Genomic DNA, 20,646 nt, shown 5'->3' with positions numbered 1-20,646 from the left:
AAGGGTCCCTTAGGTGGCGTAGCATTGACCATGTAACCGCAGGGTCCCCGGTTCGATTCCGGCCGGGGACATATCCTGCATGTCATCCCTCCTCTCTCTCTCACCCATCCTTCCTGTCTAAATCTTCACTGTAACTATCAATAAAAATGAAAAATATGAGTGGGACTGGCCCACTCAGAAAAAACAAAGTAAAATTCTTTTTTTTAAGATACATTGTGTGAGAGTTACATGACTTACAACTTGAGTGGGGGTTAGGCAGTATTAGGCATTCAATTTGAGTGGTTAAGGTCAGGGTAAGTTGTCAGGTGAACTTGGGGAAGCCAAACATTAGCATAAGCAGCAAGAATGAGCACATATTTTTCCCATGTCTGATTAGAACCAGCAACGTTTGGGCGGTTCAACACACCACCAACCTCCTTATGCAGCATTCTTGCCTTTCGTATTTACCTGACAATATACACTCACTGAACACTTTATTAGGAACACTATACTATTACTGAGTACTCCCTTTGTTCTCCAAACAGCCTCAATTCATGATGGCATTGATTCCACAAGATGTTGGAAACATTCGTTTGAGATTCTGGTCCATGATGACATGATTGCATCACGCAATACCTGCAGATTTGTCAGGTGGCCCTTCAAGCTGTGAATGTCCCGTTCTACCACATCCCAAAGGCTGTAGATTGAAGACCCTTTTCAGGCTCCATCTTAACTGACCTTCTAAAGACCTCTTCATCTCCACTACCCCCCTGTACAGTTTATCCACTGTAAATAAATTAAGAACAATTATGATGACTGATGATTCACTTACTTAGACAAATGTCTTTTTTGTAAGTCGCTTTGGATAATGTAAATGTTCTATTGGATTCCGATTCACATTGTGGCCATGAAGGGATGCACATGGTCAGCAACGATACTCAAATAGGATGTGGCATTCAAGTGATGATTGATTGGTATTTTCCTGGCTACATAGTGTACAGGTTTTTACTTTTGCCTGCTTGCGGCTCTGTCAGTATGTGAAGCGCATTGAATTGCATCTTGTAAGAAATGCGCTATACAAATAAAATTTGATTTGATTTGGTATTAACGGGCCCAGAAAACATTCCCCACACCATTACACCTCCTCCACCAGCTTGGACTGTTGACCCAAGGCAGGTTGGGTCCATGGATGTCCATTAGGTGTTCCTAAGGAATTGTTAGGTGAGTGTATATAGATAATAATGTTCACACAGAATGTATTCTTTGGTCTGTAGATCACAATCCCCTAGAACGTATTAATTTGGAAACTGGGTTGACCATTGCATGAACTTTGGCTAACTGACCCAGTACTCTACTTTGGGTAACATAAACCTGCTGACTCAACTCATGGAGAAACTGAGCAGCAGGACCTGGGAATTGCCTACATGAACACTATGACAGAGAGTCCCCAAATGGGGGGAACACACTAAATTGTGTTGTGACTGAAAATAACGTGTATCAAATTGGATTAATCATTCATTAAGCTCCTGTCTTAATGATGAATGATTAAACATTTGTTTGCCATCTCAAATGTCAGATTTATTTAGCCCCATGACTCAACACTCTAACCACACCTCACTAAGAGAGACACACACACACACACACAGATAATACACTAACCCTAAGCCTAAGCCTAACCCTACACACACACACACACACACACACACACACACACACACACACACACAGCACAAAGTACAAGACACGCACTCTATCTACACACTAACTATCCCCTTTTTTATCCGTGTCTAGATCTGATCACCAATAGCCTACAGTATAAGACACGAACACAAACATCCTCTTGTTCCATTCTGTTCAGCACATCTCTCTTGTGTGTCTGTTTGTTTGTGTGTCTGATATAATTCCATTTGTGCACATTACACAGCACCCTATAGCCTCCCCGCCAGTGTGTACCCATAGAGACAGAACTGTTTCCACACACTAGAACACAGAGGGCAGAACACCCAGGGGGGATTTAGAAACAGAGTTTTCAGAAAAGCCGTCCATTAGAAAAGCTCTCAATGGGATGTTCTGTGTTGTGGGTTCTCTGTGTACAGAGCAGCTATAATAACCTCTGTGAGAAGGGGACATCCTGATTGGTTCATAATGGAGCTGAGCGGGGAGCTGAGTGTTGCCTCTCCTCCAGTCCTGACTGACTGAGCTAAGGTAATCCGTTAGGGTACTAGGACGGAGGTGGAGGGGGCGTTACCATAGCTGCCCTGGACTGGATGAGGGGGGAGGGGGAGTGGGGTTGTGAGGGGTGGGCGAGCGTCCCCTAGTCCCTACCTCAGCATTCTATAAATAGCCTTAAACTCTCGCTGACCCCACTGCTGGCAATTCAGCCTGATTTAGTTTGGCGTTTGGTGAAAGGTTTGTCTTTAAGAGCTTTAGCATACAGTAGGAGAGTGCAGGACCCTGCTAGAGGCTCTAGGGGGTGCTGTGGTACACACACGGCATGCCTCCACTGTGTGGACTGTACTCCATCAGGCCAAAATGTTGTGACATTGACAAAGAGGAGTTGTCCATCAAGATCTTCTGTGTAATTCCTGCGTTTGAACTTTGAACTTCAGCGACAGACGATGTCAGGCTCTATCAGTTTAGATTAGATTAGATTAGATTAGATTTAAATGTATTGTCATCGCAGAGTACAAGTACAATACAACGAAATGGAGTTTAGCATCCAACCAGAAGTGCAAATAGTGATATAAGGGCATGATATAAATAGAGGTAGAAGAGGAGGCAGTGATAGGTAACTATGTAATATATAGTATGTGCAGAGGTAGTATTGTAAACGTCAGTATAGTTTAGATATATACAGTTATGGGCTTTGTTGAGGTAGTTTATGTACAGTATCTAAAGTGCAGAGTATAAAAGAAGCTATGTCAGGAGACATGTGCAAACTGCAATATACAGTAGTACAAAGGTAGTAATGTAAACATCAGTAGTGTAAAGGTTATAGAGTGATCACATTAACCAGGGATGAGATTACTGGGGGTGAATGTGACATTGTTGACTAAGACAGTGTCATATTCACTTCATAGTGCTGGTGACAGAGAGACCACCTGAAAAGGTAGAGAATTCAATGTTTTTCCAAACATTCACTAAAAGCAATGGGGATTTCAGTGGAGACACAACCAACAAAAAGGCACAAGTCCCCCCCCGCCATTTTTTTTAATACCATCTTTCTATTGAAAAGGTGGATAAAATAAATTGTATTACAAACCAAATGTAACTTTTAAATATAAGATGTTAAAACTATCTTATAAACAGCTGGTCTCAGAGAATGAGAGGGGATCAGCCAAGTTCATGTTTAGTGAAATCAAAAAGTCATAAACTTGCAGTTAAAACCAGCTCAGTTGAGGGTATATATTATGGCAACAGAGCTTTAATCTGTGTAGCTTTGAACCCGCATAGACCAGCTGATGGCTGGAAATGTAGAAAGATTATTTTACTTGATCTTTTTAATTTAGAACCAAACTCATAGATTGTATAATACTTTATCTCTGTAACATCTAATAAGGTTGGAGAATACAGAGCAAAGAAGGTGAGACCATTGCTCTTTACAGAACCTCCAGATCATCCAGGGACCTAGGTCGGAGGTCCTCTCTTGTACATTCTCGTCTTCAGCTCAGCGCACAGCTTTTCAATGGGGTTTAGGTCAGGGGACCGTGACCGAAGCTTGATTTTGTGCTCCATGAACCATTTTTGTGTTTGATTTGGATCTATGTTTTGGATCATTGTCCTGCTGGAAGATCCAATGACGACCCAGTTTTAGTTTCCTGGCAGAGGCAGCCAGATTCAGATTTTAAATTTCCTGATATTTCATGGAGTTCATGATGCCATGTAATCCTAACGAGGTTCCCAGGGCCTTTGGAGGAAAAAACATCACGAAACAGTGGGGATCCGGTTCTTTTTGGTATAGCCATCCTTCTTGTTACGCCAAATCCACCTTGAGTGTTTGTTGCCAAAAAAGCAACATTTTGGTTTCATCTGACCATAGAACACGGTTCCAGTCAAAGTTCCAGTAGCATGGGGCGCTTAGGTGGCGTAGCGGGTTAAGCGTTGACCATGTAACCGCAGGGTCTCCGGCCGGGGACATATCCTGCATGTCATCCCTCCTCTCTCTCTCATCCATCCTTCCTGTCTAAATCTCTACTGTATCTGTCAATAAAACACATTTAAAAAATATGAGTGGGACTGCCCCACTCAGAAAAAATTACTTTAAAAATATAAAACAAATAAAAATAAAAAGGTTCCAGTAGCATTTAACATGCTCCAGGCGCTTATGTTTGTGGTGAAATGTCAGGAAAGGCTTTTTTCTGCCATGACTTCCAAATAACTTGTAGGCATGGAGGTGGCGTCTAATGGTAGTTTTAGAGACTTGGTGACGCCAAGATGCTACTCTCCTCTGTAATTCTCCAACAGTGATCCTTGGGGATTGCCTCTCTTACCATCCTCCTCACTGTGCGGGGGGGGCAAAATAAACATGGGTCCTCTTCCAGGCAAGTTTGTAACAGTTCCAATTGCTTTGAACATTTTAAGTGTTGCCCTAAGGGTAGATTTTCAGGTGAGTAATGTTAATGTTAATGTTAATTTTATTTATAATGCGCCCCCCATCCAACTTTTACATCGGCCCGGGGCGCAGCCCGGGTAAAGGAACAGATAAAGACAAAGACAAGGAACACAGAAAGCAATCAGACACAGACGACTTAAACGTAAATCTCAGGCATACAATTCACAACAAATAGGGAGTAGACTTAGGGAATATCATTTAGACATACCCAAAAAATCTTGGGATTGAGAGACTTGGGATTGAGAGACGTGTGTTATTTTTTCAGTGTGGCAGTCCCACTCTTATATTATTATTATTTGTAGTAGATCATGATCTGAGATGGTTATAGCAGAATAGCTGGCTGAGGACAGAGACGGTAATAGGGCCTTATCAAAGAAAAAATAATCAATGCGTGTATAGGAGTGATGGACATGTGAGAAAAAAAGAAAACTGCTTATCTTTAGGTATATCATTTAGGAAGAGGTGGGTTTTTAATAGAGTAGCTATTTTTATAGCCATTCCCTGGCTTATGAAGCTCAACACACTTTTCCTTTATTTGATTTGTGTGTTCTTTTATCTTTCCCATGTTTATGTATGAATAAGGAATATGGCCTCTGTGTCACCTCATATTTATACCCCAGTGAAACAGGAAGTCATGGACTTCATACTGCTTGAAAGTTCCTAAACACTCTGATCAACTTAAAAAAGTAAAATATAAATGAAAAAAACTTCGGTTCAGTGACACGTGTTTTTTTTCCCTCAGAATACATTTATTTCAATTAGGCTAAAGGTTACATGTTTCTTTCAGTGTGACATTAAGTTAATTCACCAAAAGGTGAATTTTTATAACCCTTTTTACTCATCTTTACCAATAATTGCCATAATTGTGGGCAATAATTTTCCCCAAGGAGCAATAGTGATGAGGCAAACATAACAGTTCACTTTTCAAAATAGCCTTATCTCTATTTAATGTCGGTGAGAAAACCTAAAGATGGATGGTACTGGCCTAGAAAGCCTGCATGTTCTGAAAGCACTCAGGCAGTGAGGCAGTAGAGAGGCAGCAGTGAGGCAGTAGTGAGGCAGTAGAGAGGCAGTAGTGAGGCAGTAGTGAGGCAGTAGAGAGGCAGGAGTGAGGCAGGGGGAACTAAGGCTCCAGGGGGAATAACCTCTATCAGGGGTTCCCAACCTTTTTCACTCTCCCCCCCCCCCGCCCCCATATTTCACACCTTATGAAATTCGTGGTCCCCATTTGAAAAATAAATAAAATTGAAAGATGTTCTGTTTCATGTTGTTATTACCCTGTTTAGTTTAGTTATGTGTTGAATATGAATGTTTTGGTATAATACCTTAAATATACTAAGCTACTGCCACTCCCACCCGCCAGTGCTCTAGTTGGCCTGCAGGCCCAAAGAGGAAACATCCCTTTACTGTTTCCCTCCCAATATATATACCATTTACACTTTGGTTGAACCATAACCACAATAGAACCATACATCTACCATTACTGTGCCTTTTGCTGTACATGTAGACATTTGAAACCACATGATGTCACTATGCATCATCTTAAAGTCTAATGTGACCTATTCAACATACAACATACATAGGCAAGGGGACATGTATTAATGAGGGATTTCCTCCTCAGCAGTTTCCTACTACTGCACACACTAAACACAAACAACAAGGGCGCTTAGGTAGCGTAATGGTTAAAACGTTGACCACGTAACCACGGGGTTACCGGTTCAATTCCGGCCGTATGTGGACATATCCTGCATGTCATCCCTTCTCTCTCTCTCACCCATCCTTCCTGTCAAAATCTCTACTGTCTCTATCAATAAAAAAAAATACAAAATGAGTGGGACTGCCCCACTCAGAACAAAAACAAACTTTACAATTGTTTTAAATGAACCAAAAGCAATGTAATGATAATCTTATAGGAGGTTCAACTTTGGGGGAAACTGCTATGTTTTATTCATTGAATAGATCACATACTAATTTTATCATATTTTTATTATGATTTCCAAATCATTGTTCAGTATGTGGTGTTAATGGGGAATGGGAGAGTGGACTACATAATGTATATGGCTACATAAGAATGAATTTGTAAAAAATGTAAAAATGTAAACAAAATGTAACCCCTGGTTATCAAAAGGCCTAGCTCCGCTCCTCTACAGAAGGGCCAGTGGGGGACCAGGTTTACGGATGGCCCAGTGGGGGGACCAGGTTACAGTCAACTATTTTGCTGAGCAGGATAAGGACGTAGGATGTAATGAAGGAGGAACGCAGCCGTCATTATTTCATAAGTGAATAACAGAACAGACAGTAGCCTATTAGGGTTAGGGTCAAGTCACAGTGCATGGTCACAAAAGCATGCTGTCCCCAAAAAAGTGCTTCCTCATGACGCAGCACGGCGCTCTGTCCACTGGAGGCGCTAACGTCACGGTGTTTAGCCTGGATTATATCAACTGTGCTGTGTGTGTCCAGTACAATAGCACTGTCGGACAATAGCACGCTCACTGTGCAAAACCCCCCCCATAATAATGCATTGTTTGCCTACATGTATTCAAACCCACCATTGTCCCCGAGAGAAAAAAAAAACAGAGGGAGAGAGACTGAGCCAGTGGACAAAAAAAAACACTTTACGCACAGACGGAGGGGCACATGCACGCGCGCGCACACACAAACACACACGCACGCACACACATACGCACGCACGCACGCACACACACACACACACACACACACACACACACACACACACACACACACACACACACACTGCACGAGGTTGGTAGTAAACATGTTATACTAGCAAATCTTTCTAATGCCCTGTTTTTTTTTGTTTGTTTGTTTTTTCAGTAAATGGTGAATGCATTGCATCGAAATTCTATTTCTCATAATGGAAAACACATCATGGAAATATGAATAAAAGGATTTGTTGACAGTTGGAAAAATCAGCAAGTTTCCACGTCGCTCCGCCCCTGTTTGGTGATGTAGCGATAAGACGGAACCTCCTTAATGACTAATTTCTCCATCCCGGCCGCGGAACCTCATCTCTCTGTCCCACAAGTTCCTTCATGCATGCGATGTCCTGATCCCGATCGCTCCTGACCTTTTTCGTTGTTTTTTAACCGAAAAACTCAACAGATTTTATTGTGAGTTCAGTGTTCGGCATGGGAGACTCGAAGGAGCCGATTGTGCCGATGGTGCACAGGTCCACTTCGTTTAGCATCAAGAGCCTGCTGCATCTTCCCTCCAAATGTGACTCCAAACAGGACCCGGCGGAGACCCCCGAGAAACTCACTGGTCCCCCTTCCTCTGGGGGGTCCGATTCGGTGAAATCCCTGGATCTGGATCCTGGAGCCGAGATGGAATCTGCCCCGTTGGACACGGATAAACAACCCAAGGACCCCGGGTTAGGGGATGAGACCACCGACAAGGCGACGGAGTCCAGCAAAAACGGGAAATATGATAAACCACCATTTAGTTATAATGCTTTGATCATGATGGCCATCAGGCAGAGTCCCGAGAAGCGTCTCACCCTGAACGGCATCTACGAGTTTATCATGAAAAACTTCCCCTATTACCGGGAGCACAAGCAAGGCTGGCAGAACTCCATCCGCCACAACCTGAGCCTCAATAAGTGCTTCGTGAAGGTGCCCCGGCACTACGACGACCCCGGGAAGGGCAACTACTGGATGCTGGACCCCTCCAGCGACGACGTGTTCATCGGGGGGACGACGGGGAAACTCCGGAGACGCTCGGCCACCTCCCGGGGGAAACTGGCCATGAAGCGGGGGCTGCGCTTTGCGCCCCTCGGATTGGGAATGAACCACGACCGGGGGGTCAGTAGTAATCCACTGTACTGGCAGATCTCGCCCTTTTTATCTTTGCATTCACACCCCCATTATAATGCATCGTCGCCGGGCTTTCTGAACCAAGGCCACTATGGGTCCCTTCTACCCGGGGTGGAGCAGCTCGGTAACGGGGACCTCACTCGCCCCATGCTGGGTGGATCGGCGGGGGGCGCACTGGGCTTGGCGACTAGTTACGGGGTGAACGCGTCTCCCGTCGGGCTCCTGTCGGGACAGGGGGGCTACTATCATGTCTCTGGCAGCCAGCACCACCATCAGAGCTCGCCGGGGTTCGGCGTGCCAACGTGCTCGCCACAGACCCTGCTCTCGGACACCCTCAGAACGTCGTTACCCTCTTTTACGACGGGGGTCTCGACGGGGGTCTCGAGCGGCTTTCCGGGATTATTGTCCCATCAGAAGAGGGTCACTTCTAACGCTTTCCTAAACTGATTTCATGACATCACCGCAACGTGAGGACTGGAGGATGTACAGGTTAAAACCACCATATAAATGGAAATTAGGGGTAAATATTACCCCAACATTGATCGCAACAAAAAATTATCAGATAAGGATAATTCCTCGATGCTAATATGGCCATATTATGTATCCTGAAGTGCAACAACGGTTTATTATTTTTTGCGTTATAACATTGGAAAGGGACAAACTTTGTTACCTGTGGTTTGTAAAACTGTAACTAGACTTGCCAAAGGTAACGATATATTTAGGGGGGTATTTATATCTTGTACAAAGTTGTTCAATGCTTTCTTTAAAATCTTTTATTTATGTTTTGTATTTATTGTACAATGTATTTAAATTATATTGTCAGTGTATAACTCATCAGTATTGAGAGAGAAAAAACATACAGCATTATAAGTTATTTATATAATTATTAATTTTCAAATCGTTTTGGTGAAAAACGCCTTAAACAGATCAGGGGTTAAAGACAAAAGGGGGGAAACTATAAACGAAAGCCTACAAGTCATATCTACTCAGGTTCCCCGTCCATATAGGCTCTATGTGGCTAACTGATGTAGGCCTCAAATGGTATGCAACACATTTTAGAGAGAAGTAGAGGTTTGTGTGTTTTCTTTTTGTTAATCATAGCCTATTTTGTCCTCTGTTTTGTCAATGGGGCCGTTTACAAGCGCATGTAGGCCACAGCAGTGCATGCCAGTACCTATAGGCCTCCACATATGCTATAGCATGCCCGGTGACTGACCCTGTGACCCATCTGTTTTCATCTTTCATATAAAGCATATGAGATTTCAGCTTCTCTGTAAAAAAAAACACACACACACACAAAAAAAACAGTCCCTGTTGTCTTGACCCCCCCCATGGTGGTTTTTGATAAAGGTGTAACCTTTAAGGCCTTAGCAAGACCCTTTAACTATGGAAGGTGGTTTGTATCAAATAATAGGCTAATGCTAAAACGACCTGCATTGCCCCACGGTTAACTGCATTGAATAATACTTACGCCTAGACACTTTCTTGTTTATGCCTATACCCCCTCTGACCAAAATCTCTGACCCCTTTACCATCGCACAAGCATTCTCTGTGCTCCACCGCGTATAGACCTATTATAATAATAATATTCTCTGATATTACCATCGCACATGCATTCTCTGTGCTCCATAGACCTATTCAACTGATCATGTTGTTCATTTGTATGGTATAGGCCTATATTTCACCATTACGCCAACTGACATGGCCTATTGGCCTGTGTAGGCCCACCACAGCTTGGGAAACACTGACTTATGACAATCTGCAATAACCACACGTGTTTCCATCATTAGGTCACGTCCTGTTTAGGCTAGCTATAGGAGGACTTTATATGCGCTGACTGACAGAAATGGGCCTAAACAATTGACCGACGTATTCCCATTATTTGTAGGCCAGACTTATTTATTTAACGACATTATTCTTTGGATGTCGTTATGTTTTTCTTTTTTTGTAAATGTTTAAAAAAGTTTTGCACTTTTTGTTGTTAGAATAGCCTATCTAATGTATGAAGTATGTTGTCTGTTTTTGTTGCTGTATGTTTTCAAAAAAAACTAACTCGATTAAAGGATAAAAAAGTACATATTTGCACTAAGGTATATATGTCTAGCGCAGAGGTACAGTAGCCTATCTCGTGCCCCTCCGTGACGCAAGACAGGCAGAGTACGATGTGATTGCCGGGGTAAAACGGCCCAGACATATCGTGACGTTAGAATTATAAGGTTCTATCTCCATTTTTGTCAAAATTGAGTTTTTTTACATAATCTGATCCATTAGGTGTTTATTAATGCCTGTGTGGTGTTATTTTTTTAAATGTTGACATTTTTGAGTTAGTAATTCATAAAATACAAAGGTTCCATCTCACAAAACATAATGGAATGTAAAAACTTTGACGCTCAATATCTCTGAACTACCCTAAACGGAGATAGAACCTTATCATTCTAAATTCACGATATGGCTGGAACGCAATGGACACTTCAGAGGAGGAAATTGGTTCAAACTATTGACCCAACAGCAGCAGGGATATATATACACATGAACTTTCCCTTGAACCCATGTTGGCCCAAAGTGGAATCCTAGTTTGGGATCCCGAGCGCAACTCGGATTTCTCTCTCTCGAATTTCTTAGAATTCAGTTCTAAAATAATCATAGGCCTATCTTTACGTTTTTTCTTATTAAACCTATCCTTTATGTATCTAGGTTAGTGCCATTTAAATAATATTCATTATAAGGGGACACAATATAGGGCACATTCGAATGTTATAATGTCATTCTAATATTATTGATGATAGTTAATTTGGGACGCAATCATGCGTACATTTGCGTTGGTACGGTGAAGGTTAATCTGTCAAAGATCTAGTTTTTTTTGTTTAATAGACCTAGTTTAAGCCTTTATAGGTTAGGTCTATATGACATACTCTTATGACATAGCCATGTCCTATTGCAAATTGGTAACGACATGATATTTCATTACATCCATTAGGATATAGCCTACATTTCGTGACGTTAGAATTATAAGGTTCTATCTCCATTTTTGTCCAAATTGAGTTTTTTACATAATCTGATCCATTAGGTGTTTATTAATGCCTGTGTGGTGTTATTTTTTCAATGTTGACATTTTTGAGTTAGTAATTCATAAAATACAAAGGTTCCATCTCACAGAACATAATGGAATGTAAAAACTTGACGCTCAATATCTCTGAACTATCCTAAACGGAGATAGAACCTTATCATTCTAAACGGAGATAGAACCTTAACATTCTAAGATCACGAAATGGTAAAAGAGCCATGACATTGAATAGTGTAAACATTATGGAATTCAGTTGAAATGTGAAATGTGTGGGGAGCCTTAAAGGCTATTTGATATGACTGCAGTGGAGCGATCGATGGCCGTCTTTAGGCAGCCTGGTCTCACACGGCAGACGTCAGAATTCGACGTTTATGGACAAACGTCGAATTCTGACGTGACATTGCATCAATGCAATTGCAACAATCTCACGTCAGAATTCGACGTTTGTCCATAAATTCTAACGTCTGCCGTGTGAGACCAGGTTGCACAGCCCAGCAGCCTTGACGTGGCAGGCCAACCGCTTGCAACACTAGGCCTCATTCAAAAGCAGTTCATGTGTCGTCTATGCATAGCCTTTACAATGATTGTGTGTTTTAGAACTCAATTCCTCGAATTCACAAATTAAAAGGTGTATTTGCTCAATTATTATCAGAGCATTTTAAATGTTTCATGTTTTTTGCTATTAGTGCAGGGCATGCCTATGTTTTGTAGAATTTAATGGGTGGATTTGCTATTCAGGCTATGGGTCCATGCATGGTGACAGAAAGTCAGAAATGGTTGTGAAAGTCAGCTACCAAGTTGAGTAATGGTAAATATACAAGCTGGAGTTTAGACCTAAACCCGGATTGAAACAAAAGCAACAACGTTAAACATTGTTCTACGATATCATTTTCTGTTTAACCTATTTGAGCCGAGGCGATGACCTATCGTGACGTTAGAATGATAAGGTTCTATCTCCGTTTAGAATGATAAGGTTCTATCTCCGTTTAGAATGATAAGGTTCTATCTCCGTTTAGAATGATAAGGTTCTATCTCCGTTTAGAATGATAAGGTTCTATCTCCGTTTAGAGTGATAAGGTTCTATCTCCGTTTAGGGCAGTTCAGAGATATTGAGCGTCAAAGTTTTTAATTTCCATTATGTTTTGTGAGATGGAACCTTTGTATTTTATGAATTACTAACTAAAAAATGTCAACATTTTTAAAACAACACCACACAGGCATTAATAAACACCTAACGGATCAGATTATGTAAAAAAACTCAATTTTGACAAAAATGGAGATAGAACCTTATAATTCTAACATCACGACATATTGTTATTCTATAAGAATATTAAGCTGCTATAATTGCACGAGTTGCATTGTTCTTGTTATCTGTATAGGCTACTTATTAAACTTCTACATGTGTTTGCAGCAGAGCGTATATCTCTATCTCTATATTATTATGCAATAACCAAAATCTAATGATTATATTACAAAGTTATTAAATTACTAGCAATATGTTTGGTATTTTGGTGGAAAAACTTTTATTTAGGCAAGAACTATTATTTTAAAAGTGTAAAAACAAAGCAATGGACTATAGCCTATACAAATTCATCGACAGATCCAAAGCCTCGGGCCAAACATGGGCCAAACATTTGACAGCACACAGGTACATTCATACTTGAATGTGGTGGTGCGTTTGTGGGCGCACTCTTCAGATGGACAGATGAATTATTTTATACAACACCTTGGATGGGCCCATTTCTCCCGGGGCACAAATGCACCCTAAATAGGCAATTTCTGCACAATTTCACGTGTTTATAATGTAGGCCTATCGTTATAACCATAATCACATACCTTTGATGGTCGATGAATGTTGCTATCATGCATCAAGCCAATGGCGATAATTATAAGGATAAGCCCATGCTAACTATCATCAGAAATAATTGTAATCCAACAGGGTAATATGTGGCATAGGCCTATTGATCCATATGCCTCAGGCCTTCATTTGTATCATAGGCTCTGTGAAACACTAAGCGATCAAACATATTACCAATTTCAGTGCCAATATATTAGGTTAGGCTATTACATTCTGTGTAGACCTCGTTTAACAATAACATCCTTGGGGAATCTTTAGGATTTGGATTTGTGTGTTAAGTTTCGGGGGTTAGCGTCAAGGTTAAGGGTTTAGTTTGTAGTTATGCATGGTCAAGGTTAGAAGAGAGTTACAGTTTAGCCTATCACTGAAAAAACTGCCTAGATCAGCTAAGCTGGTTATGCTGATGACCATCTAATCCTGGTTATGTTGCATGGAGACTATTTTAAAGTATTGAGCAGTTTCATCTATAGGCTTTGTGATAGCTGGTGACCAGTGTGTAATGGTGTTTCTTGGTGATTTATGCTGGTGCACAGCTCAAGCTTGTTTTAGGTTGTACCAGTTTATGTTGTGTGTTTATGTTGTGTGTTTATGTTGTGTGTTTATGTTGTGTGTTTATGTAGTTAGTCATGCTGGAGACCATTCATCTGCCATCTAGTTGACGAGTACACCCACTTCCGCAAACCATGCATGCCACATAACTTTAATACATTTAATTCGATTAAATGCAACTAAAATGTAGGTCTACATGGTCTAGATTTACACCAAATAAGGTTAAATTACGTCAGTTGCCACACCTTAAAAACAAATAGGGTTTTTGGCATTATTTGGGATTTTTGCATTATTTAATCTCTTTTATGCATTTTTTTCTTCAAGTAAAAAATTGTATGCCACATAAAACAAATCTAAATGAACATTGTAGAAAATAGCAGAAATAATGACACCTAGGCTACACACACACACGCACACACACACACACACACACACACACACACACACACACACACACACACACACACACACACACACACACACACACACACACACACACACACACACACCGTTGCAGACAAATCCACGTAGGATTCAACATTGAGCTAAACTAGGGTCAAGGAGAGAAAGCTCGTTTAACCAGTTCTTAGGCTATATAAGAACTGGTGTGCACCGTTGAGTCTTGTCACATTTCGGTAAAGGCTGTGGGTGAGATGGAGATGTCCTGCTCTACAAAAACATTACAGCTCCTCTAACTAAACCAAACAAGTTCTGTATAGGGTTACTAGTATTGTGACTGAGTGCCAATGGCACCTGGTCCTAGCTTTTTACATTTTTATTATGATGACTGATCGTGAGTTTAGAATGATAAGGTTCTATCTCCGTTTAGAATGATAAGGTTCTATCTCCGTTTAGAATGATAAGGTTCTATCTCCGTTTAGAATGATAAGGTTCTATCTCCGTTTAGGGCAGTTCAGAGATATTGAGCGTCAAACTTTTAACATTCCATTATGTTTTGTGAGATGGAACCTTTGTATTTTATTAATTACTAACTCAAAAATGTCCAACATTTTAGAAATAACACCACACAGGCATTAATAAACACCTAATGGATCAGATTATGGAAAAAAACTCAATTTTGACAAAAATGGAGATAGAACCTTATAATTCTAACGTCACGTGATGACTGATGTAGGCCTATAGATTCACTTACTTGAGACAAAATACTTGTATAACATAATTATATCTACAATGTAAATGTAAAAATGAAGGCCTATTACCATAGGTATAGGTTAGGGTGGAATCCTCAACTCGTGATCCGCGCACGTAACTCAGACATGTGGGTAAATCTTGCAAAATTTGATATCAATGGAAATGTTTCGCGATTATTCGATTTTACGCGCGGATCTCGAGTTAGGACACAGTGATTGATTGTTAGTAGGGGAGGACGGGGTTGGTCGTCACACTTTTTACTGTTATTTGAATCCCTCACAAACTGTATCCTTTATAGATTCCATGTCCCGTGTAAAGGAAGTCTGAAGTGTCAGGTAGTAATGGAGTGCCCTTACTCTCCTTAAGATTATTCTGTTCAGAAGATGTGGACCGTCAAATACGTGTTGTGCACTTGTGACAACCATCCCCATTGTGGGGTTGGTTGTCCCTATGTTATTTTAATGGGATTTTTTTTTAAAAAGATGAACATTTTCAGAACTGAATTTAAAAGTTTAATTTCAGTGAAATACATCACTTAACATCAACTTAACACATATTAACACATCTGAACATAACACCAACAATAAAACTTTTTTTTTTTTTAAAAGGTATGTCCTTAGCTCACCCGTAACAACATCTTTGCAAGCAAGCTCAGGCTACATTTGACCACCTGTGACATACAGACTCATGAAACCAGATCTGGGCTGACATTAATTCCTCACAACCATTATAACACCAGCCTATGATAACCATTATAACACCAGCTATGATAACCATTATGCCCACCCTCATTCAATTAGAATAAATCCCATGGCACCACTGTCATCAACCATTACCACCATAACCAGCCAACGTTCAGCTGTTGACTGTGAACCTCATTAACCATCATGACTGATGGCCAACATCTAAGCTGGTTGACCATCTTGACCACCTCAACATTAACTTGATCACCACTCTGTGACGTTAGAATTATAAGGTTCTATCTCCATTTTTGGTCAAATTTGAGTTTTTTTTACATAATCTGATCCATTAGGTGTTTATTAATGCCTGTGTGGTGTTATTTTAAAAAAATGTTTACATTTTTGAGTTAGTAATTCATAAAATATCTCCGTTTAGAATTATAAGGTTCTATCTCCGTTTAGGGCAGTTCAGAGATATTGAGCGTCAAAGTTTTGACATTCCATTATGTTTTGTGAGATGGAACCTTTGTATTTTATGAATTACTAACCAAAAAATAAATAACACCACATAGGCATTAATAAACACCTAATGGTTCAGATTATGTAAAAAACTAAATTTTGACAAAAATTGAGATATTCTAACGTCACGTAATGGCCAAGACAGAATGGTTTTCGGGCTCCGAGACAGGCTGAGACGAAGTTTGCCAGGAGTGGTCTTGTCTTGCCCGTCGGCCTGCCCCCCTTGTTCTCCGGGAGCTCGTCTTACCCCTGGAAACTCCAGGACAATGTTGAGAAAGCTAGTTAAGATTCCAAACTTGGGAGAAAGTTACACCATTACTAGCCTGCCACACATTAAATATGTAGAAAGTATGCGTATTGACATATATAGGCCTAACTGTGAGTAACTGTGTGTAAGATAAGAAGATAAGAAGACATCCACACAAAAGGTAGGCCCTATAGGCTATAGTCTATGATTCACATTAATACTTTTAAAACACTTTTATAAATTAACATTACGTTAACATTATTAATCTAATATATAAACAGTGATAATACAACTTGTTTTCACTTATTTTTTCATCGTGTTTTGTTCTAAATTGCTAATAATTGTAAATGATTACTTGGGAATTAGAATTTTTTTCTGTCAAGCCATTCAAAGAAATCTGTTGCCTTCCTTATCGGCCATGGGCAATGTCCTAAGCATTACTGTTATATTTCCACGCATACCGAGCTAGAACAGGCGAAAATGAACTCAAATTCACTGAGTGTATTCTTTCATATTCAAATCTCCCACTCGCAAATGTAGGCCTAAATTGCACATAATAACTCAAATGTTAAAGTTAAGTATCACATCACAAATTAGGAAAACATTTCCCACTAACTTTGCTTGGTTTATGTTCCAATGGTTTGTAGTAGCCTATGCTATAGGCCAATAAGTCCAATGGGGTAAACAGGGTACAAGCAATAACACTGAAATAACTCAAGACACTACAAATAATGACATTATTTTTAATTAGGTTAAAGGTAAATTCGCAATGGAAAATTATTATTATATATCTTGACTCACCATAAAGTTCGCACAAGTAGAGGTATGTCTACCACAATAGGCAATGAACATATAAACCACGTTTGGGCGTCTAACATTGCCCCTGGGTGTTGCAGCAGAACAAACCGATTGTTCTTGCAGGCTTTACTGGGTTACTTGTCATGTAACACTGGATGAGTGATGAGGGATCTTCAATGCAGAGTCTGGGCCTCAGACAACACACCTGAATGAAAGACAGGAACCCCAAGGGGATTGCATGTTTTGGCCTGGAGACAGTCACAGCTGACAGTAATAGGAGACACTTCTTCGAGTCCTGATGTTTATGACTATGCACGATAACACAATACTGTAATAGAATAGTACATCATATAATACAACAGGATCCTTATAATGTAATTTAATATAGCTACGACATATTAGCATAAGCTATTATACTATGGGCCTAGAGTACAAAGTACACATCCTACATTGAAGGGTATATCCATCCATCGATGCATTTTGTATGCAGCAGAATCATTACCTCATTTGACCTTCAGGGAAAGGTCATGTTTTTCCTTTGAAGCTGTTTGAACGCTGCCCTGCCCTGACCTTCGGTTGAGACCATCTTTCCCGGTCATGCACAGAGCCACGATGCCCCATCCGTTTGACACAGCAATATCTGGCTGAAGGAGGTTGATTCTAAAAACAAAATGTCAATTTGAATGACCATAGAAAGTTAGACAATAATATTATAGGTGTATTTTGCCATAAGACATTCATTATTATAAATGAATGTAAAACTAGCTGAGTGGCCTATCGGACGACTGATAGCCCAAAATGCCAGATACCAAATATTGATTCTGAATTAGATTAGATTCAACTTTATTGTCATATAGTTTATTGAATATACCATACATCCAGAGCTCGAGGGCAGTTGATGGGGGATTTTAAATCCCCAAAAGTTCTAATTATGTAAGATAGAGCAACTTTTTTCACTTGGCTTTTCGTTTCCTTCAAGCAATAACCCTGCATGCTTCTAACCCTAATTACAAATAGGCTACAGTTTATTCCATTGTAATTACTACACTGAAAAAATGGGAAATAGCAGGTCTTTGAATTTACACAAATGAAATCACTATATGCAACACAATTAATTCATATTCCTTTTGTGAACATGGTTTAATCAAGTAGACTTCAATCGTTTATGGAAAATGTTGAATGTACTTGTTTCTCTCGCGTTGATTGAAATGGATTAAATTGAATTTGGTCACCACCGGAAATGGGATATTCAAAAGGCGCCAGGAAGTGACGGTGGTCACTCTCTATAAGAAGCTAAAAAAACATCGTTGCCACATTCTGGAAGATGCTTTGCAGCCAGCCAGTCACGCTGTGACAGAGTTAACGGAGAAAGTAAGTATATGTTGAATGCACTTATTGTAAGTCACTTTGGATAAAAGCTTCTGATAAATGACTGTAAAGTAATGCTAGCTGTCCATATATTTTCTGTTGTGCAATAGCTAATGTTATAAAAATGTATAAGCTAGCTAACGTGTGACCAAGTTATTTCAACCTAGCTAACTCAAAATCGTCATACCACTTGTAGCCAAGTTGACTATCACCTTTGTGGCTTTCTAGTTAGCTAAATTAAGTCCAAGAGGAAGGTATTTAACCTAACTGTACAATGTAAATACAATTTGGCCATTCAAACACTCTTGGGGACTAAGTGAATTAGGAAGACTCGCTTTTTTGCTAGCTAATGTTGCATCACTTCAACCAAAGTGAGATTAAGCCAACAGCGGCCATTTTGTCCAGCATTGCGCCAATGGCATTTTTGCTTTGTGCTTTTGTTATACATGTTTGTCTTTTAATTTGGAGTCAATTTACCGAGTTCACCTCACTGATCTTCTTTCAGGTCCATAATCCTATATACAATGCAAGTTACTACTTACATTATAATTACAACCGTTTTATGAGCATTAATCTGTGACATTATTTCGGAAGTGAAGAGGAATTGAACTCTTAGAGGACAATGTAACTATATAAAATGCTTAATTATTGTTAAAACCAACATAGCCTTTGTCAGGGTTTTTTGTCTGAGTTTTTATTTTCTTCATTTCAATTTGCTCCTCGCTTCAAGCACCTTGGAGAGTTGGAAGAGTTCCTTGAGTCACTTGGAAGAGTTCATTTCCCTGACCTTATTATGCTACCAAATCAACCAATCAATCAATCAAGCAATCAATCAGTCAATTATGTAGCTATAGGTTTTATGCATTTGGAATGATACTAGGCCTTTACAAGTCAGTTAAATAGACAAGAGAAATTTGGCTGACCGTCATGAGATTCCTGGAAAATAAATAGAATTCATGTTGCAGATCAATAACAGATCAATAACATTGGTCAAAGGCATTTGTACCACAATTCAATGTAGTATAAACGTTTAATTATTAATAGATCTTGCTTCCTTTGACAGAATAAGGCTTTAACTTCAACTGTTGGCCCCACAGTGAATAAAGTCTGTCAATATTTTATTCTATTTGGCCTACAATCATGTGTACTGTCCCAACTCTCATCGGTTTTGATGGGGCAGTTTTAAAGATCATAACATATGCCTGAAGAGATCTTCTCAGAAGCTTCCACAGCACTTAAGACTTTACACATGGCTGGCTGAGAAGCCTAAGGAAACCATCTCACGTCATCGGGATATTTAACTAAAAGGAACTACACTCATAAGGACTGAGACAGTAATAATATTTATATATCTATAAATAATAATATATTCTTTAGATATGATTGATATTCTTTAATAGAATATATGTTCTATATGTCATGTGGAATCAATGTCTTTGTAAACTAACAATGTAGCTTCAGTGTATAGCTTCAATGTCATAGACCGTCAGTCCTTGCATGGAGGAATCTTAGGTGCTAACATTTCTCTGGACTTATCCCTCAGCAACAATAAAGTGTATGGGAATCCTATTTTGCAAGATGAATCATTCTGAATTGTGGCTTTAAACATTGATGTATGATATCTCCTATATTGATATATTATGGCGAATACCTAACAAGTTATGCTGCACAATGCTGAGTATTTTGTAGAATGCAAACTTGAAGTATGAAGTAGAAAAGAAAGAAGAAGGATAAAAACAAAGCAACATGGTGTGCAAAGATTGCAGAAAAATATAAAGGGATACTTCTCCCAAAAATCTGGGCACTCTTGAAGACAATAGTATTTGTAGTTAGAACGCAGACAAACGGCAAGACATTTTGGTCCATGGTCTTCATGAAGACATTAAAACTGAATTTGATGAACAATTAATTATTAATTGACAATTAAGAAATTATGGTCACGTTTACATCAAAAGTATTTGGAAGTCTTTCTTAAATCCAACCGACT

General features: G+C 39.8%; 1 protein-coding gene across 1 annotated transcript; it reads left to right on the top strand.

The window, feature by feature from the left end:
* Positions 1-7,734: 7,734 nt before the first annotated feature.
* LOC308174076 (forkhead box protein G1-like) lies at positions 7,735-8,871 on the top strand (the record flags this gene model as incomplete). The annotated part of the gene is made up of 1 exon (XM_080549129.1): positions 7,735-8,871. The coding sequence occupies exon 1, from the start codon at positions 7,741-7,743 to the stop codon at positions 8,869-8,871; it is 1,131 nt and encodes a 376-aa protein (XP_080405255.1). The 5' UTR covers positions 7,735-7,740.
* Between the last annotated feature and the right edge of the window lie 11,775 nt (positions 8,872-20,646).

Source organism: Nansenia antarctica (genome assembly GCF_963989245.1).
Source record: "Nansenia antarctica genome assembly, chromosome: 19".
Taxonomy (NCBI): Eukaryota; Metazoa; Chordata; class Actinopteri; order Argentiniformes; family Microstomatidae; genus Nansenia; species Nansenia antarctica.
The sequence above is the reverse complement of the archived record's forward strand: the minus strand, read 5'-3'. Positions and strand labels throughout refer to the sequence as shown.